This window comes from Silurus aristotelis, assembly GCF_946808225.1.
Source record: "Silurus aristotelis genome assembly, chromosome: 10".
Lineage (NCBI taxonomy): Eukaryota > Metazoa > Chordata > Actinopteri > Siluriformes > Siluridae > Silurus > Silurus aristotelis.
In genome coordinates, this window is record NC_139583.1 from 3,806,385 (window position 1) to 3,829,340 (window position 22,956).

Sequence of the window (22,956 nt, forward strand, 5' to 3'; positions counted from 1 at the left end):
CAGGTTAAAATTAAAAATAAATAAAAATTAAATGTTTTAATGTATCTAAGAGTTTGTACTTGTTTTATCTATTTGCTAGCAAAAGAGGTTTAGGTTTAGACAGAAGATTGTTTTATTATAGTAATAATATGTGTTTTATAATTATGAAATGTTACTTTGAAATTATTCAAATAATTAATACTTACCACTGGAATCTTAAATCGTTCTATAGTTTTTGTAAGTGCTATATTAGCAGTAGACCCTGACTCCCCTATGATGGCTTGTACCACAGTTTGTTCATGGCAGGTCTTATTTGTTATGTCCTGACCATTAATAAAAGCTATGGCTGCCTTCATAGATAATAATCTTGAGAGACAAGCATCTTGTAACCAACTGAGATATTTGGGAGCAAGGTGTTACTTCTGTTAATTTCTTCAACTGCAAAAGTCATAATCTGAGCAAGTCGTAAATAAGAAAGATCTACAAAACAATCTACAAAATACACATAAAAATCATGACATTTCAAATTATTATATTATGTAATAGAAAAGTAATAAAAATGAGATATTCATATTATTATAAAGCAGAAAACTACACATTCTCCAAAATGACTAATGTATCAACTACAACTTACTTAGTGCAGATTAAAGGTGGAGGTTTTTCAGTATATTGCAGTGACTGCATCTCAGTTTTACGATGTATTGAAAACATGGCCCCAATTATCACATCTCCATCTTTAGATAAATAAGGATATGCTGGTTCTTCCAGAATATGGCAATTTTCTCCCTTTACCAGGGAAAGAGAAGAGAATAGTAAAAGGAAAAACATTTCGGATTCTGACCAGTGCTTCTGTAGAATCAGTCCTGAACAGTGAGCCTTTCTATATTTATGGACATGCTCTGGGTGCTCTGTGTATGACTATACATTATGGACAAATCAGAAAAGTTGTTTAGCTTTGTGATGTCATTAAGGGACATAATTCTATTCTCATACTTCTTTCATAAGACTTTTGTCATTTTTGGTTTATTCATCTAATAAAAACACTACAAATTGTTGGCCTGTAAATGCTGGTCCTGCATCTGCTTTTAAATAGTGTAAACAATGTTGTATTTCTATATTTCTGTTACATGAATAGTAACTGGCAGGGATTCATTGATTTTGCTTTTAGACCTCATTGAACCCAGCCATTAGGGAGGCACAAGCCAGTGCACTCTTAGTGCCGGTCCCAAGCCCGGGTAAATAGGGAGGGTTGCGTTAGGAAGGGCATCCAGCGTAAAACATGTGCCAAATCAAATATGCGGATCACAAATGAGAATTTCATACCGGATCAGTCGAGGCCCGGGTTAACAATGACCGCCACAGGTATCGTTAGTCGACAGGGTACCGGTGGAAATTGGGCTACTGTTGGCTGAAGGAGGAGAAGGAGAGGAGGAAGACGTCTACAGAGACGGCAGGAAAATGAGCAGTGTAGGAGAGTGGAGGTTTGGGTTGGTACTTTAAATGTTGGTACTATGACGGGTAAAGGGAGAGAGGTAGCTAATATGATGGAAAGGAGAAAGGTAGATATGCTGTGTGTTCAGGAGACCAAGTGGAAAGGGAGTAAGGCCAGAAACATTGGAGGTGGGTTCAAAATGTTCTATCATGGTGTGGATAAAAAAAGAGAAATGGTGTAGGGGTGATTCTGAAGGAAGAGTACAGTAAGAGTGTAGTGGCGGTGAAGAGAGTTTCTGATAGGGTGATGAACGTGAAGCTGGAAGGTGAAGGGATGATGATAAATGTCATCAGTGTCTATGCTCCACAAGTTGGCTGTAAGATGGAGGAGAAGGAAAGATTCTGGAGTGAATTAGATGAAGTGGTAGATGGTGTACCTAGGAAAGAACGATTGGTGATTGGGGCAGACTTTAATGGGCATGTTGGTGAAGGGAACAGAGGTGATGAGGAGGTGATGGGTAGGTATGGCCTTAAGGAGCGGAATGTGGAAGGGATGGTGGTAGATTTTGCTAAAAGGATGGAAATGGCAGTGGTGAACACTAATTTTAAGAAGAAGAAGGATCATAGGGTGATGTATAAGAGTGGAGGAAGGTGCACACAGGTGGACTATGTTCTATGCAGGAGATGCAACCTGAACGAGATTGGAGACTGTAAAGTATTGGCAGGGGACAGTGTAGCTAGACAGCATCAGATGGTGGTCTGTAGAATGGTTTTGGAGGCGAAGAAGAAAAGAAGGAGAGTAAGGACTGAAAGAAGAATAAGATGGTGGAAACTGAAGGAGGAAGAGTGAGGTTCAGGGAAGAGGTCAGACAGGGGCTCGGTGGTGGTGAAGAGGTGGTGGGTGTTTGGGAAACTACTGCAGGAGTGATGAGGAAGGCAGCTAGAAAATTACTTGGTGTGACATCTGGAAATAGAAAGGAAGACAAGGAGACGTGGTGGTGGAATGAGGAAGTGCAGGAGAGCATAAGGAGAAAGAGGTTGGCAATACAGAAGTGGGATAGAAAGAGTGATGAGAAAAGTAGGCAGGAGTACAAGGAGATGTGGCAGCAGGTAAAGAGGGATGTGGCGAAAGCCAAGGAAAAGGCATATGAGGAGCTGTTTTAGAGGTTGGACACTAAGGAAGGAGAAAATGATTTATACCGATTGGCCAGGCAGAGGGACCGAGCTGGGATGGATGTGCTGCAAGTTAGAGCAATAAAGGATGCAGAGGGAAATGTGTTGACTAGTGAAGAGAGTGTGTTGAGAAGGTGGAGGGAGTATTTTGAACAGCTGATGAATGAGGAAAATCAGAGAGAGAGAGAAGTTTGGATGATGTGGAGTTGGTAAAGCAGGATGTAGATAGGATTAGTAAGGAGGAAGTGAGAGCAGCGATTAAGAGGATGAAGAGTGGAAAGTCGGTTGGACCAGATGACATACCTGTAGAAGCATGGAGATGTTTAGGAGAGATGGCAGTGGAGTTTTTAACCAGATTGTTTAACAAGATTCTGGAAGGTGGGAGGATGCATGAGGAATGGAGAAGGAGTGTGCTGGTACCGATCTGTAAGCATAAGGGAGATGTGCAGACCTGCAGTAACTACAGGGGAATTAAGTTGATCAGTCACACCATGAAGTTTGAGAAAGAGTAGTAGAAGCCAGGCTGAGAGAAGAGGTGATCTGTGAGCAACAGTATGGTTTCATGCCGAGGAAGGGCACCACAGATGCCTTATTTGCTTTGAGGATGATGATGAAGAAGTATAGAGAAGGACAGAAGGAATTGCATTGTGTATTTGTGGATTTAGAGAAAGTGTACGACAGAGTGCCGAGAGAGGAGCTGTGGTACTGTATGAGGAAGCCAGGTGTGTCAGAGAAGTATGTGAGGGTGGTGCAGGACATGTATGAGGACAGTGTGACAGCAGTGAAGTGTGCAGTAGGAACGACAGACTGGTTCAGGATGAGTGTTGGACTATATCCTACATACAAGAGAAAGGCCAAGGAGGAGGTTCATGAATGTGGTGAGGGAAGACATGCAGGTAGTTGGGGTGAAAGAGGCAGATGTAGAGGACAGGGGGGTATGGAGACGGATGATCCGCTGTGGCGACTCCTAATGGGAGCAGCCGAAAGAAGAAGAAGAAGTAGCTTTTAGACCTCATTGACATCCAGATTATATACTGTAAATAAATTAAACAATAATTTTTTTTTGTTTAATCTGAATGTATAATTAAATTAATCATATATTTTTATTATTATTAATATTATTATTAATATAATAAATTTTATTATTTTAATAATATAATTAATTTAATTTGTAAGCCATCATAGTTTATTTTTATACAACCCCAATTCCAAAAAAGTTGAGACACTATACAAAATGTAAATGCAATCATGAATCCATATTTTATTATATTTATATCATTTTAAGGAACAAATGAGGTCATTTGAAATTTGATGGCTGCAATAGATCTCAAAAAATCTGGAACAGCACCATGTTTTCCACTATGTAGCATCACATCTTCGGCCCATATACATTTGGGAACTGATGAGGCCTTTTTTTGCAAGAGCAATGTTGTCCCATATGTGTTTGATAAAGGATTCTTGCCGCTCAACAAGTCTGGGTGAAAAATAAATAAATTTAAATTTCGATTTGTCTAATCACAGAACAGTTTTCCACTTTGCCTCAATACATTTTAAATAAGTGTTGGCCAAAACGGGATAGGATCATTTCTGGATCATGGTCACATATGCCTTCTTGTTTGTATGATAGAGATCTAACCTGCATTTGTGGATGACATAGCAAACTGTGTTCACAGACAATGATTCAGTGATCCAGAAATGCCACCATCCTCTCTGGACCATTTAAAATTTACTGAGCCAAAGTGGGAAACTGTTCTGTGGTGAGAGGAATAAAGATTTTAACTCTACATCCTCTCGACTAAAGTGGAACGTCTCAGCTGTTCCAGCCCTCTTATCATGGCTGTTAGCCTTCGAGTTTGTTCCCTGCTTCCTCTTCTGCCTACAGCCCACCTCGCACCCACATGCTCACATGCACTTGCACACCATTTCTCCACATTTCTCCCCCATGTGTTCACCTATTTTATAAACAAACAAGCAAGTCCCTGATTCCTGTCTGTGTTGTACCCATCACTGAAGCGAATCCGTCACTGATGGAGAAAGCACCAGAAACTCCACCCCCTATCCCAACCCATGGACGAAGTCCTGAAGCACTTTCTGGAGACCAACCTCCAGCAATATCGGGTCAACCAGGGGATTGCAAGAGTACTCTATGCTGCTACTAATGAGTTTTTGGAAACAGCAAAAACAGGGAAGCAACTAACACCCCTCCCAGCTGTGCTCAGGAAGCACAAAGCCTCATAACTAAGATGATGGCAAGGGACAATATTTTGTCTCATGCACAAGCTTGAGGTCTCAAATTTTTAGCTTCAGTGCTCTTTAAATGAAGGCCTGTAACAGATACTGTTACATATACTACACATGAAGGCGTGGGGTTTTCGGCTGAACGCCGGGAAGAGTATGCTTTTTCCATTAAAGAGAACCACCTATCTCGGTGTCATATGGGATTCAATTACTTTGCGTGCGCAGCTTTCCCCTGCCCGCATTGTGGCCATACTTATGGCTATCAGGAAGGTCAAAGAAGGGCAGCCTTTCACTGTCAAGCAGTTCCAGAAACTGTTAGGGCTTATGGCAGCTCCTCCTTTGGGCCTAGGGGAAACTCCTCTCATTGAGGGGGGTTTACCTCCGGGGCCAGTTGAACAAGGCAGCAGACACCCTGTCGAGGCAGGGGTTGAGACCCGGGGAATGGCAGCTCCACATAGATGTGGTGGAGCAGGTTTGAGAGAAATTTTAAAGCGCCCAGGTGGATCTGTTTGCATCTCAAGAAGACGTTGCACTGTCCCCTTTGGTTCTCCCTTACTCCTCCAGCCCGCTGAGGCTGGACATCATGTCTCAGGCGTGGCCAAGGCTGCGTCTGTACGCTTTTTTCCCCCATCGTGCTGCTTCCAGGAGTTCTGGAGAGGGTTTGCCTGGACAGATTCAGTCTCCTCCTGGTAGCTCCAAGGTGGTTGCGCGAACCATGGTTAGCTCTCCTCGAGCAACCTCCGTAGGAGATTCCTCTGAGGAGGGATCTCCTTTCCTAGCTAGGGGATGCCATATTTCACCCCCACCCAGAGCTGTGGAGGCTGTGGCCCCTCAAGGGGGCACAGCTCCGAGGTTCTGGTCTCTCCACCGAGGTGGTAGAGACCACTCTCCACTCCAGAGCTCCCTTAACGAGGAGGTCGTATTCTGCCAGGTGGCATCTGTTCTGCTCGTGGTGTGAGCACCACCTGCTGGATCCAGGTGCCCGGTCCACTGCCCGGTTGGTTCAGTGCTGGATTCCTTTATGGACAGTTCACCAAGGAGTTGGCTCCATCCACCCTAAGTCTACACATCTGCCATTTTGGCTTATTATGCCCCCTGGCCGGGCAATCTCTGGCAGAGTCCCAATGGTAACGTGTTTTCTCCGCGGAACCCAGAGGCTGAGGCCCCCGGTACGACCTAGAGTGCCTGGGTGAGACCTGACTGTCGTTTTGGGGGCTCTGTCTGAGACCCCCTTCGAGCCTCTATCCAAGGCATCTTGCAGGCACCTTTCAATCAAGACTGCGTTCTTGTTAGCCATCTGCTCAGGAGGGTAGGGGACCTGCAGGCCCTTTCCTGGTGGGTGCCACACACCCTCGTTCCTGGAGCTTACCCCGGGTACAGCCAGTGCCTTTCTGTACACCCATACAGGTTACATGCCCAAGGTGCCCTCGGTCGTCCCACAACCCACAAGATTATAGGCATTCTATCCTCCTCCCTTCCAGGCCCCAGAACAGGAGAAACTGAACCAGCTGTCTGGTGCGTGCACTGTACACCTACGTCCACAGGACGGGTCCTTGGAAAAGGACAGATCAGCTACTTGTCTGCTACGGCCCTCCAAAGAGAGGCCTTCCTGCTAATAAGCAGACTTTGAGCAGGTGGATTGTTGATGCTATCACATCATGTTATGAGTCCTCTGGTCTCCCCGTGCCATTCGGGGTCAGAGCACACTCAACCCTGTGGCTGCCTTAAAATCTTGGTCCTCTGGAGTTCCCTCCAAGACATATGAAACGCTGCAGGTTGGTCCACCGCGCTGACCTTTGTGCGGTTCTAAAACCTAGACGCAGTGCCACTCCTGGCTCCTCAGTCCTTCTCTAGCTGTGGTGACAGGCACACACTAGGCAGGGACTGGTCAGTTTGGCGTGATTGGACACTCGTTCCCAAAGTGTTTCGACGCAGCTCGAGTTTCTAAAAGGTAACGTCTCTAGGTTACGTATGTAACCCTAGTTCCCTGGGGCAATGAGACACTGCATCTCTATGCCACACCTCCGGCGTCCCTGCAGCGCTTCCTTCTCCCTTACAGAAGCTGCCGCTGCCCTCACTTATTTGTGCTTTATACTCCTGGTCGTGACGTCATCTCATCGTTGACGGCCAGCGTCCAATTTTCGACTGATTACACACATTATTTCAGAGTGTGAACACTCAGGCACGTTCCCAAACCGTTTCGACGCAGCATCTCATTCCCTCAGGGAACTAGGGTTACATATGTAACCTAGAGACGTTTATGTTGTTGCTTGGTTGGATGGTGTTTTTGGTTTCAGTTGTTGTTTACCAGGTGGGAATTCACAATGCTCAGGGTCTTCTTTTTGCATTGGAAACACAGGGGCAGCAGATGCAACAAAACAAGGCTATGCTAACTGACCTAGTCAATGCAATCAGGCCGCTAAGTGACCATCTTTTACAAGTTTCTGTATATGTCCTTAGAGTACCTAGACTCCACCTTGGGCTACTGCCAGGCTCTACCCAAGCCTAAAATTCTAAAATGTATTATTATTTACTTATTTATTTATTTATTACTGTTATAAGTTAAATGTCTTTAATATTATTATTAATATCATAAAGTATTAATGTCAATAAATATCCTTTAATACTGATTATAAACATTCTTGTTATTCTTGTTATATTTTTTTCCATAGACACGATGAGTTTTTTTTTATTCGTTTATTCAGTACGCATCCATATACATATTATTTGTGATTACATTTCATACATATCTAAACATTATTAAGTTGATTATATTTGATATACTGTGTCTTAAAGTAACATCAGCAAAAATAATGAACAGATCAAAACAATAAACTTTATAGGGATTTAGAAGCCATTTTGCCCATCATATTTTTCTTGGTGTTTAGTTCAGGTTTAAACAGAATAATATAACATTTAGGAGTAAATATACAGAACAGTAAAGCAAAACTGGAGGCCAAGATGGCAAAGATCTCCACAGCTACAGTGAATTTTCCAGGAGAGCTGACATAAGCTGGAATAAAAGTGATCCACACTGCACAGAATATGAGTATACTGAATGTGATGAATTTTGCTTCATTAAAATTATCAGGCAGCTTTCTAGCTAGAAAAGCCAAAACAAAACAGAAGAAAGCCAGAACTCCAATATAACCCAGAACTGCCCAGAAACCTATAGCTGAGCCCAAGTTACACTCTAATATAATCTTTTCCTTGTAGTAGTTCACATTCTTGTAGGGAAAAGGAGGAGAAATTGTTAACCAAAGTAGACAAATAAGGACCTGTATGAGAGTGAATGCAAGTACACTGAGTCTCTGCTGTAGAGGCCCAAACCATTTCATTACATTGCTGCCTGGAAGTGTAGCTCTGAAGGCAATTAACACAACTACTGTTTTCCCCAGAACACAGGAGATACAGAGTACAAATGTGATCCCAAAAGCTGTGTGACGCAGCATACAGGACCACTCAGAGGGCTGTCCAATGAATGTAATTGAACAGAGGAAACACAGGGTCAGTGAGAAAAGCAACAAGAAGCTCAGCTCAGAGTTGTTAGCCTTAACAATTGGAGTGTCCTTTTCTTTTACAAATAAAACAGCTACTAACAGAGTCAATGAAGCTCCAAATAAAGAAAAGAGTATTATTATTATACTAATGAGCTCTGTAAATGAAAGAAACTCAACAACTTTTAATACACATTTATCTCTTTTAGCATTAGACCAAAAGTCTCCTGGACACTGCTTACAGTTATTGGAATCTGTAAAATAATCATGGTTATTCTTATTAGGAAGAATATTCAACATTTTGTCATGCTTTTATTTGTTAAATCATTTTTTCAGCAACTGTAGCCTAAATAATAAAAGGATTATACAAAATGTAGAATTAACTGCTTGTCTTTGAAACTTGGTGATGCTGAAGTTACCTGTCTGGTTACTGATCTCTCCCTCTGCACATGGTATACAGTCGTAACAGCAGACAGGCCTTCCTTTCTGTGCAGCTTTCCGGGTTCCTGGAGAACAGCTTTCACTGCACACAGAACTGGGCTTCTATTGGAAACAATATATTATAACTAAATTAATTTGTTGCATTTGTCAGACCCATGAAGATCTTAAGAAATTGTTTGTTTACTACTGAAATTCAAGCAGCTTTATGGCATTGTAAAGTTTACAATTTGAAAAACTACACTCTTTTTTTTTGTTTGTTTAATTCTTTGGGAATGCATAATGTATATAGACCATTATGCTTATATTTAAATACAAATTAAATGTAACAAATATTTTATAAATAGTTTATTTATATGTATTTATTTGTTTGTGGCTCATTAAAATTATTAAACAATGCATGTACCTCTCTTTTATCTCCAGCCCAAACTATATCTTCAGTATTTAAAACAAATTGTTGTCCATGTGGCAGAGAAGCATCATAATAGCCTACAACCTTAAACACCACTTCACCATTTAACCCTCGTTGCCAGTTCACCACATCATACTTTGCAGCTGTTGCCCCAGTGCTGTCAAACCAAATCTGTTCTCCTACTTTAGTGGTAAAATTTACCTTTTTTAGAGACATCACAACCTTTAAATAGAAAAGTAAATAAGTATTTATATCATGGCAATATCAAATTTACATAATTTGCTTATCTTCTCTTCTTTGTGTTACCTGCCATGGTTGTATTGTTTTGTCTTTCTCACAACTCTGATTTTCTGTGCATTTTAACAGACTGTGTAGAGAATGTGCCACAGCATAAACTGCATTGTAAAGATTATTCACATATCTCAATTCTAAAATATCCTTACTGTAGTTTTTATATTGAATCATTTCTTCATATTTGCTGCAGTTGATTTCTGATTGAAAATTGCTTCCCTCGGTATGTAAGCATGGGACTGCTGTTTGCCAAAATCCATTGACAGCATAATCCACAAAACCACCAATGTTCAATTTTCCCAAATCAAATCCAATGGCTCCAGCCAAAACATTGCAACTTGCTGGTGTTGCTAGATCAACAGCAGTAATCCATGCTTCAACACCAATCATCTGGTAGCCAGTGGCATTCTTTAGAATCAGCTGTTCTATTAAAATGTTCATATCAAAATTAGCAAGAAATACAATAATTATTTTAGCTGTGCCTTTCTGAATAATGTCAACCACATTGATGATTTTGGCAGGATTTGCTCGATTAAACTTCTCTGTGTACTCAACACATATTCCTTCCTCTTCGGCTGCATTCAGGAAAATGGACATTCCATTGTTTCCATAGTCATTATCACTGTACACAGCTCCTACCCAAGACCAGCCAAAGTGCTTGACCATATATGCCAAAGCTCTACTCTGGTAGTAGTCACTCGCTATGGTCCTGAAGAAATATGGGTACTCCTTTCTATTACTCAAACATTCACATGTGGCAGCATAACTTATCTGAGTAGAGAATGACAGGTTAAAAAAAATAAATAAATAAATAAATAATCATTTGTAATGTATCTTAGAGATACTTGTTTTATCTGTTTGCTTAGTCCTAGCAAGAGAAGTTTAGACAGAAGTTTGTTTTAATATAGAAATAATGATATGCATCAACCAAAAACTCTTTAACTCTTACATAATTATGAAATACGTTATTTTAAATGTATTCAAATAATTAATACTTACCACTGGAATCTTAAAAGGTTCTGTAGTTTTTGAAAGTGCTATAGTAGTAGTAGACTCTGACTCCCCTATGATGGCTTGTACCACTGCTTTTTCAGGGCAGGCATTATTTGTTATGTCCTGACCATTAATCAAAGCTATGGCTGCCTTCATAGTTAATAATCTTGAGAAACAAGTATCATAAATCTTGTAACCAACTGAGATATTTGGGAGCAAGGTGTTACTTCTGTTAATTTCTTCAACTGCAAAAGTCATAATCTGAACAAACCGTAAAAAAGCAAGAGAAAATCTACAAAACACACATAATAATAAAAAAGACATTTTGAATTATTTTATACTGAAACTGAAAAGTAATATAATGGAAATACCCAGATTATTATTATTAAGCAGAAAAATACACATTCTCCAAAATGACTAATGTATAAACTACAACTTACTTATTGCAGATTAATGGTGAAGGTTTTTCAGTATATTGCAGTGACTGCATCTGGGTACCACTATGTATTTGAAACACAGCTCCAATTATTACATCTCCATCTTTAGATAACAAAGGATATTCTGGGTCTTCCAAAATATGGCAATTGTCTCCTTTTGCCAGGGTAAGAGAAGAGAGTAGTAGAAGGAAAAACATTACAGATTCTGACCCGTGCTTTTTAGAGTTAGCCCTGAACATAGAAAGTCTTCCTATATTTATAGAGATGCTCTGTGTGTTCTTTGTATGACTATACATTATGGGCAAATCAGAAAGGTTTTTCAGCTTTGTGGTTTTGTGATGTCATTATGGGACCTGGGGATACTTGAGTTTTTAGTTGTTTTTAGTTTAATTAATTTATCAAAGACCACATATATTTTATACAGCCATTTTTGTTGGCTTGTGCCTGCCGGTCCTACATGTGCTGTCAAACAGTTTAGCCAATGTTTAATTTTTTGTGTTTATTGTACATGTTCGCTGACAAGTAGTGTGATTGATTTAGCTCTCAGACCTCCTTTTCATCTAGACTATATACCGTAAATAAAAGATTTTATAATTTTTTTTAAACTTAATTTGTCATTGAATCAATAGGTTATTGATATTTAATAATTGTAAGCCTGCAATAAAACATCACGTGTTTGTGTTGCCAAAAATTCAGTTACACTTAGTTCATGGCAATGGTTTCTCAGTGATTATAATGCTGGACTACTGTTCCCTTTCAGGAACTTGAACTTCGTCGGAATGCTTTGGGAATGCAACTGCGTTGTTCATGCTCTAAATAATAAGTCTAATCAGTCAAAATTATAACCAGGCTGTCACCGGCATAGTGATGTCTTGACCAGGAATAATATAATGACCGTGGAGAGGAGCCAGCAGCAGTTTTTGTTTGTTCATGAAGCACTCTGTGTGAAACTGTAATGTTTTGTCTGTCTGTTTGTCAAAAAGAATTAAGGCATCCATGAAAGCTAAGCACACTTTTTCGGGCGTGTGCTTCTCCCTGCCCCCGTTTTATTACGGGAAGGGATACACACAGCCTGTGTGTGGCTTGTTTGGGAGCGGAGCATGCTATTTTGGCTCTCGAAAAAGCTGATTGCAAAAAGCTGACTGCACTCGCATGCCTATGCGGCTGCTCCACTCCCGGCGGGTGTGTTTCGAGGAGCCCCACTCCTCTCGGTTTTTGTCTCGCTCTTGCTGAGGCAAAGACGGGCTTTCCCCTTTCTCCTTCCTCCTCTGGGTTTGATGACTATGTGTGTGCAGCTCTCCTCTGCCCACATTGCATCCATCCTTACGCTGGTCAGGAAGGTCAGAGAAGGGCAGTCACTCACTGTCAGGCAGTTCCAGAGACTGCTTGGGATCATAGCAGCAGCTCCCAATGTCATTCCACTTCTCTCGGAAGGGCAATCTCCTCTGTATGATCAAGTTCCCGGATTCTTACTCCAAGGCCCCGTGTTAAAAGTTCTCGGTCGTTGCACAGTGCTAATGACGGATGTGTCTCTCCAGGAATGGTAAGCGGTCATGAGTGGCTGCTCTGCACAAGGTCCATGGGAGAGTCCCCACATACAGTGGAACATTAATTGGCTAGAAATACTGGCTGTGCTTCTAGCTTTAAAACACTTCCTCCCAGACCTCAGAGACTATCATGTGTTGATCCGCTTGGACAGATACTCTTGTTGGCCCAGGGTAAGCTGCTCCCCCTCAAAGAAGCTTAAATCCCAGGGCCGTTTGAACGAAGCAGCAGACACCCTGTCGAGACAGGGGTCCGAGCCCGGGGAGTGGCGCCTACACCCTCAGGCTGTGGAGCAGATTTGGGAATCGCCTGTTCACTTTGCCTGTTCACTGCGTGGTGCTCCCGGCACCAATTGGACACAGTCCACTGCACAATTGGTTCAGTGCTGGAGTTTCTGCAGGAGCAGTTTGCAAAATGGTTGGCTCTGTCCACCATTAAAGTGTATGCGTCCGCCGTTTTGCCATATCATGCCCCCATGTAGGGCATTAATTGGGCAGAGACCCACTCCTCACGCGTTTTCTCGGCACCCCCCATAAACTGAGGCCCCTGGTGCGTCCAAGAGTGCCTGGGTGGGACCTGGCTGTAGTGTTGAAAGCTCTGTCAATAGTGTTGGAGGCTCCAGGCAATAAATCCTCCTCCATTCCAGACCCCAGACCAGGAGAGATTGAACCGGCTGTGCCCGGTTCCATCGCTGAACTCCTATGTCTGCCAGACAAGTCGCTGGAGAAAGACGAAACAATTGTTCATCTGCTACTGGCCTCCGAGGAGAGGCCTCCTTGCTCATAAGCAGACGCCCAGCAGATGAATTATTGATGCTATAGCATCTTCTTACAGGTCCTCTGGTCTCCTCGCTCCATTCAGGGTCAGTTTATTCCTTGTGGGCTCTAAACTTTGTCTTTTATGTTTGAAATGCTTAATCTCTGTACAACAAACTTTGAAACTTTGGAATGCAGCTTTGTTACCAGTAAGAGATTAGGGGATGCTGCATTATCTGCATCATGCATGCTTATAGCCTTTTCAGAATTTGAGCTTACATAATTCTTCACGTATTATGTAGACAGGAGAAAAAGAGTGCTCAGAGTAAAGAAAAAAGGTGGTATATATTTGTCATGCGGGAAACGGAGGCGGAAGCCGGAGTAAGAGCAAACAAAACTTTATTGAACACAAAGGCAGAGCCAAACCAAATACCTGCGCTCTCAGGGATAGTCCGGATAACGGAGTCCAGGGAAAAAGGAATAATCCGGTGGTGCGCCCACAGCGCGGCCCACAACAGTTCAACGTCCGCGGATTATGAAAGGAACAATCCCGGGTGCGTCTGGAAAGAGATGCGGTCCACGCGAAGAGAGAGAGAGGGAGAGAGTCCGAGTCGAACGGTACGTAACGGGGATCAGCTTACGCGAAACCATAACAACACAAATGCACAGGAACACACATGAACGGGCATGAGCGCGCAATAATGAGTGTGGGTGAATGAGCAGTTTATATTGGAGCTGGGAGTGAGTGAATAACCAGCTCCAGGTGTGCATGCTTGACGCTGAGAGCTAAGGAGAATGCGGAGGCCACTGAAGGGGGCGTGGCAGGCAGATCCCTGACACCATTATATGGTCTACAACTCATGCTGTGATTAAAAGAATGTATACTTCTCCAGGTGCATTAGTCTAGAATACCTCATACTACTTTGTCATCCATAAGTCATCCATCAAATCATTAAAACAGGACAGGAGGCACACTTCCATTACCACTAACATGCTAGTGGAATAAAACAGCTTCAACTACCGTGTTGAAATCACTGATGATCTTACATGGTCGACTTACACTGCAGCATTGGTGTGCCTTGGAGAGCATCATGAAAGGCTGCATCACCATACAATATGGGAACAGCACTCTGCTTAACTACAAAATGAGAAGTAGGGACAACCAGCACATTATTGGAGGTAAGTTTTACTCTATCCAGGCAGGGTGTAAGAAAAACACAAACTTGAACTTTAGAAGGAGAGTGGGTGGACTCAACTTCAAAGAAAAACTTGAGATGCAGAGTTACACGGATTGAGGTTCTCAAAGCCCGAAAGTGATAAAAGAATAGGGATCACATTGCTTGACAGAGTTTGAGAGGTTTGGCCTGCTGGATGTACTCCTGGTTCTTAAAGTCAGTGTGCACCTGAAATGGGTACCAAGACCCCTTGAGCAGTGCCTCCATTCCTTAAACCCCATCTTGACAGCAAGCATTTTTCTGCATCTCACACCATGCTAATAAATACAATAGGGCTAACGAGGCACAGATTGAAGCAATGGGAACTAATAAGATGCATAGGAACACAAAGGCAATTTCAGGTGGGGCAAACAAGGGAAAAAAAAGATGGGAAAAAGAAAGAAAATGCTGGAAATCTGACACACATTACATCCTGCACAAGCAGGCTTTGATGCTTTGGAACAACTTAAATATATAATTTATTAATATATTACATCAGAAAGATTCAACAATTTAATTGCAGTTGTATTAATTGTTAATCCTGATTAAACAGGCATGTAACTAAATACAAACTATCTTTCCAAAAACAGAAATAAGACACAATACTTTTTGTCGAATGTTTATTCATTTCTCATATATATATATATATATATATATATATATATATATATATATATATATATATATATATATATATATATATATATATATATATATGCATATGCCATTAGAATTAAGGTATTTGGGGCAGTATTTTTTTTAATATGAATGGAATATAGTTGACATTGTTTAAGACTTGAACAAGAATTTATCTTAAAGAGATTTAGATGCAATTTTCCCCATCATATTTTTCTTGGTGTTAAGTTCAGGTTTAAACAGAATAATATAACATTTAGGAGTAAATATACAGAACAATAGAGCAAAACTGGAGGCCAAAATGGCAAAGATCTCCACAGCTACAGTGAATTTTCCAGGAGAGCTGACATAAGCTGGAATAAAGGTGATCCACACTGCACAGAATATGAGTATACTGAATGTGATGAATTTCGCTTCATTAAAATTATCAGGCAGCTTTCTAGCTAGAAAAGCCAAGACAAAGCAAAAGAAAGCCAGAACTCCAATATAACACAGCATGGCCCAGAAACCTATAGCTGAGCCCAAGTTACATTCTAATATGATTTTTTCTTTGTAGTAGTTCATGTTCTTGTAGGGAAAAGGGGGAGAAACTGTTAACCAAATTATACAAATCAGGACTTGTATAATGGTAAAAACAACTACACTCAGTCTCTGCTGTAGAGGTCCAAACCATTTCATGACATTACTACCTGGAAGTGTAGCTCTGAAGGCCATTAACACAACTACTGTTTTGCCCAGAACACAGGAGATACAGAGTACAAATGTGATTCCAAAAGCTGTGTGGCGCAACATACAGGACCACTCAGAGGGCCGTCCAATGAAAGTAAGTGAACAGAGGAAACACAGAGTCAGTGAGAAAAGCAGCAAGAAGCTCAGCTCAGAGTTGTTAGCCTTAACTATAGGAGTGTCCTTTTCTTTTAGAAATAAAACAGCTACTAACACAGTCAATGAAGCTCCAAATAAAGAAAAGAGTATTATTATTATACTAATGAGCTCTGTAAATGAAAGAAACTCAACAACCTTTAACACACATTTATCTCTTTTAGCATTAGACCAAAAGTCTCCTGGACACTGCTTACAATTATTGGAATCTGCAAAGTAATCATAGTTATTATCATTAGGAAGGAAAGATCTTATAATTTTATTTATTAATACCAGTTTTCAGAAACTGTATTCTATATAGTAAAAGGATGATGCACATTAAACAATTAACAACTTGCCTCTGAAAGCTGAAATTACCTGTGTGGTTACTGATCTCTCCCTCTGCACATGGAATACAGTCATAACAGCAGACAGGCCTTCCTTTCTGTGCAGCTTTCCTGGTTCCTGGAGGACAGCTTTCACTGCACACAGACCTTGGCTTCTAATGTGAACAATATATTAGACCAAAACATTTATATTTTTACTGTAAATGGTTTTATCTATCAATTCCATGAAGGTCCTGACCCTAAGCAATTGTTGGTTTACTATTAAAATTCTAGCAATATTATTGTACCTTTTCACATTGACACACTAGAAAATAACTTTTATAGTATTTATACTATAGTATTTATTGGAAATTGTATGTATATAAAACATTATGCTTACATTTACATATAGTTTCAATATAGCAATTGTTTAATTAATTATTGTGTGCACCTGAGGTTTGTCTCCAGCCCAAACTATATCTTCAGAATTTAGAACAATTTGTTGTCCATGTGGCAGAGAGGCATCATAATAACCTACAACCTTAAACTCCACTTCTCCATTTAATCCTCGTTGCCAGTTCACCACATCATACTTTGCAGCAGTTGCCCCAGTGCTGTCAAACCAAATCTGTTCTCCTGCTTTAGTGGTAAAATTTACCTTTTTTAGAGACATCACAACCTTTAAATAGAAAAGTAAATACATATTTATATCATGGCAATATCAAATTTACATAATCTGTTTTTCTTCTCTTCTTTGTGTTACCTGCCATGGTTGTATTGTTTTGTCTTTCTCACAACTCTGATATTCTGTGCATTTTAACAGACTGTGTAGAGAATGTGCCACAGCATAAATTGCATTATAAAGATTTTTTACAAATCTCAATTCTAAAATATCCTTACTGTAGTTTTTATATTGAATCATTTCTTCATATTTGCTGCAGTTGATTTCTGATTGAAAATTGTTTCCCTCTGTATGTAAGCATGGGACTGCTGTTTGCCAAAATCCATTGACAGCATAATCCACAAAACCACCAATGTTCAATTTTCCCAAATCAAATCCAATGGCTCCAGCCAAAACATTATAACTTGCTGGTGTTGCTAGATCAACAGCAGTAATCCATGCTTCAACACCAATCATCTGGTAGCCAGTGACATTCTTTAGAATCAGCTGTTCTATTAAAAAGCTCATATCAATATAAGCAAGAAACACAATAATTACTTTAGCTGTGCCTTTCTGAATAATGTCAACCACATTCATGATTTTGGCAGGATTTGCCCGATCAAACTTCTCAGTGTACTCAACACATATTTCCTCCTCTTCGGCTGCATTCAGAAAAATAGACATTCCATTGTTGCCATAGTCATTATCACTGTGCACAGCTCCTACCCAAGACCAGCCAAAGTGCTTGACCATAAATGCCAGTGCTCTACTCTGGTAGTAGTCACTCGCTATGGTCCTGAAGAAATATGGGTACTCCTTTCTATTACTCAAACATTCACATGTGGCAGCATAACTTATCTGAGGAGAGAATGACAGGTTTAAAAATCAAAATAAATAAAAAATTAAATAGAGTCTTTTGTAATTTATCTTAGAGTATGTACTTACCACTGGAATCTTAAAAGGTTCTGTAGTTTTTGTAAGCGCTATAGTAGCAGTAGACTCTGACTCCCCTATGATGGCTTGTACCACTGCTTGATCAGGGCAGGCATTATTCGTTATGTCATGACCATTAATACAAGCTATGGCTGCCTTGATAGATAATAATCTTGAGAGACAAGTATCATAAATCTTGTAACCAACTGAGATATTTGGGAGCAAGGTGTTACTTCTGTTAATTTCTTCAACTGCAAAAGTCATAATCTGAACAAGCCGTAAAAAAGCAAGAGAAAATCTACAAAATACACATAAAAATCATGAAATACATTTTATTTTTTATTTTTACTGAAACTGAAAAGTAATATATAGGAAACATTCAGATTATTAGTACGCAGAAAACTACATTATCTAAAAATGATTAGTGTATCAACTAGAACTAACTTAGTGCAGATTAAAGGTGGAGGTTTTTTAGTATACTGCAGTGACTGCATCTGTGTACCACGATGTAATGAAAACACAGCTCCAATTATTACATCTCCATCTTTAGATAAATAAGGATATGCTGGTTCTTCCAGAACATGGCAATTGTCTCCTTTTGCCAGGCACAGAGAAGAGAGTAGTAGAAGAAAAAACATTACAGATCCTGTCCAGTGCTTTTTAGAGTTAGTCCTAACATAGACAGTCTTCCTATATTTATAGAGATGCTCTGTGTGTTGTTTGTATGACTATACATGATTGACAAATCAGAAAAGTTGTTCAGCTGTGTGGACTTGTGATGTCATTATGGGCCCTGAGGCTATTTGTGAGTTTTTAGTTTAATTCATTCATCATTTTGTTGGCTTGTGCCTGCTGGTCTTACATGTGCTGTCAAATAGTTTAGCCAATGTTGTATGTTTATGTTTATTGTACATGGTCACTGACTAGTAGAGCGATTGATTTAGCTCTGTGGCTTTCTTGACATCTAGACTGTATACTGTAAATAAAATGTTTTTATATTATATATAAAATATTTTATTCTTTGTTTAAACTTAATTTGTAATTAAATCAATAAATGATTTATATTTTATAATTGTAAGCCTGCGTGGTTTATTTTTATTGATTGCAATAAAACAATCACATGCTTCTGTTGCCACAAATTTAGTCATACTAAGTTCAGGGCAATGGTTTTTCAGTGATTATAATGCTGGACTACTGTTCTTAATGTAGTACTGCTACATGCTTGAGCCAAACCTTTAGCTCTAACTGCTTGGTTGGATAAATGAAATAAATGCTCCAATTTATTACGCAGTTATTTTCCGTGTGGGCTCTGCACTTTATGTATTTCATGGTTGAAATGCTTAATCTCTGTACAACAAACTTTAAAACCTTAGAATGAAGCTTTGTTACCAGTAAGAGATGAGGGGATGCTGCATTATGCATGCCCATAGCGTTTCAGACTTTGAGCTTAAAGGGTTCTTCATATATTATGTAGACAGGAGATAAAGAGAGCTCTGGGTATAGAAAAAGAGGTGTTATATATTTTATGGTCTACAAATCAAGCTGCAATTAAAAGAATGTATACTCCTCCAGGTGCTTTAACATGGAATACCTCAATGTGTCATCAATAAGTCATCAATCAAATCATCAAAACAGGACAGGAGGCGCACTCCCATTACCACTGAGATGCCAGTGGAATGAAGCAACATCTTTAACTACCTTGTGTTTAAAACACTGTTGCTCTTACATGGTCCACTCACACTGCAGCATTGGTGGAAAAAGCTCACCAGCATTTTTCTTGCTCAGATGGCTACGTAAATTTGCTATTATCCTCAAAACCACCTGTGCGTTGGAGAGCATCCCAATGGGCTGCATCACTGCAAAGTGAGAAGTGCGGACAACCAGCACATTATTGGAGGTGAGCTTTTATCTATCCAAGCAGGGTGTGAGAGAAAACAAAAAATCAGTGGAGTCTCTGGCAAGGCAAGCAACTGCTACCATCAGACAGACAAGATCACAGCATTGTCATGCCCAGGGTTTGAACTATGGTTGACTATATGGGAGTCTTGAACTTAAGCAGGAGAGTGGGTGTACTCAACTGCAAAGACAAACTTGAGACGCAGAGTTTCACGGATTGAGGTTCTCAAAGCCTGAAAGTGATTGAAGAATAGGGACCACATTGCTTGGCAGAGGTTGAGAGGTCTGGCCTGCTGGATGTACTCCTGGTTCGTAAAGTCAGTGTTAACCTGAAATGGTTAACAGGAGCCAGTGCCTCGATTCCTCAAACACCATCTTGACAGCAAGCATTTCTCTGTACCTCACACCATGCTAATAAATACAATAGGGCTAATGAGGCACATATGGAAGCAATGGGAACAAATGAGAGGCATAGGAAAAAAAATAAATACCAGGTGGGGCAAGCAAGGAAAAAACTCAGATGAGAAAAAGAAAGAACAGGCCAGAAAAGGCTGGAAACCTGACAGGCATTACATCCTGCACCAGCAGGCTGTGGACCAACTTTTCCGAACATTTTCCAAACATTATATTTAGACACAGATTCTTGCCAAAAAAAACAAAAATGGACCAGCACTCTCTTACCTTAAAGTTTTATCACTCCTTGCACTGCACCATGCTCCCTCAGATAGTCTCTAGGTTACGTATGTAACCATAGTTCCCTGAGGGAATGAGACACTGCATCGGAATGCTTTGGGAATGTGGTCACTTTGTCCAGGCTCCGAATAATGTGTGCAATCAGTCAAAATTGGAGAAAGGCTGTCACCGGCGAGGTGACATCATGACCAGGAAGTATAAAACACATAAAGTGAAGCCGGCGCCAGCCAGCGTCGGAACGCTTTGGGAACGACTGTCCCACACTGCCACACTAACCAGTCCCTGACTAGTGTTAATTAAGACAGCTATGTTAAAGGACAAAGTTCAAGGTTGTAAAACCTGACAAAGGTCAGCGGGTAGACCAGCCTGCATCATCACAGAGGTCTTGGAGGGACACTGCAGAGGATCAAACCTTAGAGGCTGCCACACTCCTGGTTGAGTGTGCTCTGACTCCGAATGTTGCAGAGAGACGAGAGGACACATAGTAGTACACGATAGCATCAATAAACCATTTGCGGAGGGTCTGCTTATGTGCAGGAAGGCCTCTCGTCGGAGGGCCGTAGCAGATGAATAATTGTTATGACTTCCTCCAAAGACTTGTCCTGTGGACATAGCAGTCCAGTGCTCGGACTGGGCACAGCCAATTCATTTCTCCTGGTCTGGGGTCTGGAATGGAGAAGGATTGAATGCCTGGAGCCTAACAGGTTGTGGAATAACCAAGGGCACCTTGGGGACATAACCCGTTCTAGGGTGCAGAAAGGCACTGGCCATGCCTGAAGTGAACTCCAGACAGGAGGGGGCCACAGAGAGGCCCTGTAGATCACCTACTCTCCTCAGAGAGCAGATAGCCAGCAAAAACCCAGTTTTAAGAGACAATTGCCTCCATGAAATTTTGGCCAACGGCTATAAGGGGGGCTCAGACATAGCCTCCAACACAATGACCAGGTCCCACCCAGGCACTCTTGGTCGCACCGGAGGCCTCAGCCTCCGGGTGATGTGCAGAAAACCTGGCAAGAGTGGGTTTCTGCCCAGACTTTAATGGTGGAGAAAGCCAACCCTGCAGGAACTCCAGCACTGAACCAACCGGGCAGTGGACTGGGTCAAATTGGTGCTGAGTGTACCACACAGTGAATAGATGCCATCTCGCAGCATACAAGCTCTGAATTGGAGAATGGTCTCTACTACCTTGGTGGAGAAACCAGAACCTTGGAGCTGTGCCCCATTAAGGGCCACAGCCACAACCTCCATAGCTCTGGTTGGGGATGAACTGTTGTGCCCCCTGATTGAGAGAGGAGATCACTCTTTACAGGACTCGCCAAGTCCACGAAACATGGACAGCCAGGCGACCATGGAACTACCAGGAGGAGACGGACTCTGCCCCGGCAAACTTTCTCCAGAACTCCCAGAAGCAGTGTAGACCCCCCCCCCCCTCTCATCAGAGAGCGGTTCAGCTGACTTAAATCTAGGATAGAACGCAACCCACCATCCCTTTTGGTAACTATGAAATACCGGCTGTAGAACCCAGACTCTCTGTATGATGGAGAGCACCTCGGTAGCCTCCTTCTTCAGAAGAGTGTCTACTTCTCGTTTCATGACCAGAGCCTGCTCACGTCCCAGCAGAGTGGGACAGAGCCTGTTGAACCGGGGTGGACAAGACCCAAACTGAATCGTATAGCCTTGCTCTACAGTGCGCAGGACCCATCAAGACACGTCTGGCAGAGATATCCAGGCTGCCAGGTGCTCTCTTAAGGGTAACAATCTATTGAGACTGACCTTGGATTCCGCAACGACGCCGGGCGAGATCCAAGGAGAGAGCTTCCTGGAGCTAGCCATGCCCAGAAAACCATTTCATTGCAGGGTTAATGAGCCAGACCACTTGAGGGGGCCAGAGAGAAACGTGCAACTAGGAAAGCGGTACTACACCCCCTCCGTTCCCAACCCCCCCGCCCAGCAGGTCTGGTCAGGACCTTTTGGTCAATGCCCTCTAATTGAAGATTGCAGTCCTCAGATCTGTCACTTAATGGGCCTTCGAAACAGAGTGCTGCACAGGATCCCTCACAGGGGGAAGCGCATCTCTGCACTTGTAGGTGGGTTGTGGTTGGGGCTGTGCCCATGGACCTGCTAAGATGTAAGCCTTCCCCACCAGCGCTGACCTAGTACCCAGAGGCTGGGTGAGTTTTGTCGGGGTCTTCAGGGAGTTTGCCACAACTGGGGAGAGATACCCTGCTAGCGTCTCTTCAACCCGTGACATGACTCCATGTCCGTAATCTCTAAACCCCATGACGCCAGAATAAACCACAATGTTGGGGCTAAAGTGGAGGGCCGAAACAGAAACAGAAGCTGGTGCCAGCTTTACTCCATGTGCGTTTTATACTTCCTGGTCGTGACGTCACCCCGCCGGTGACAGCCTGCCTCCAATTTTGACTGATTTCACACATTATATAGAGCATGCACAATGCGGCCGCGTTCCCAAAGCGTTCTGATGCAGCTGGAATTCCTGAAAGGCACATCCAGTGCATTTATAGAGACTTCAAAACACTTCTGTAT

The 22,956-nt window shown here is 41.6% G+C and overlaps 2 protein-coding genes and 1 pseudogene across 3 annotated transcripts; all 3 read right to left on the reverse strand.

The window, feature by feature from the left end:
- Window positions 1-7,658: 7,658 nt before the first annotated feature.
- On the reverse strand, window positions 7,659-14,631 carry LOC310732674 (extracellular calcium-sensing receptor-like; the record flags this gene model as incomplete). The annotated part of the gene is made up of 8 exons (XM_083553290.1): window positions 7,659-8,572; window positions 8,738-8,861; window positions 9,163-9,390; window positions 9,475-10,230; window positions 10,459-10,744; window positions 12,033-12,217; window positions 13,623-13,749; window positions 14,525-14,631. The coding sequence occupies 8 exons, from the start codon at window positions 14,629-14,631 to the stop codon at window positions 7,659-7,661; spliced, it is 2,727 nt and encodes a 908-aa protein (XP_083409416.1).
- A 585-nt stretch (window positions 14,632-15,216) lies between these two features.
- LOC310732675 (vomeronasal type-2 receptor 26-like) lies at window positions 15,217-16,996 on the reverse strand (annotated as a pseudogene). Its single transcript has 2 exons — window positions 16,990-16,996; window positions 15,217-15,953 (listed from the first exon to the last, which is right to left on the reverse strand). The product of its transcript is annotated as a vomeronasal type-2 receptor 26-like (transcript).
- A 46-nt stretch (window positions 16,997-17,042) lies between these two features.
- On the reverse strand, window positions 17,043-20,892 carry LOC310732676 (extracellular calcium-sensing receptor-like; the record flags this gene model as incomplete). Its single annotated transcript, XM_083553291.1, has 4 exons — window positions 17,043-17,050; window positions 17,313-17,745; window positions 17,833-18,118; window positions 20,822-20,892. The coding sequence occupies 4 exons, from the start codon at window positions 20,890-20,892 to the stop codon at window positions 17,043-17,045; spliced, it is 798 nt and encodes a 265-aa protein (XP_083409417.1).
- Window positions 20,893-22,956: the final 2,064 nt, after the last annotated feature.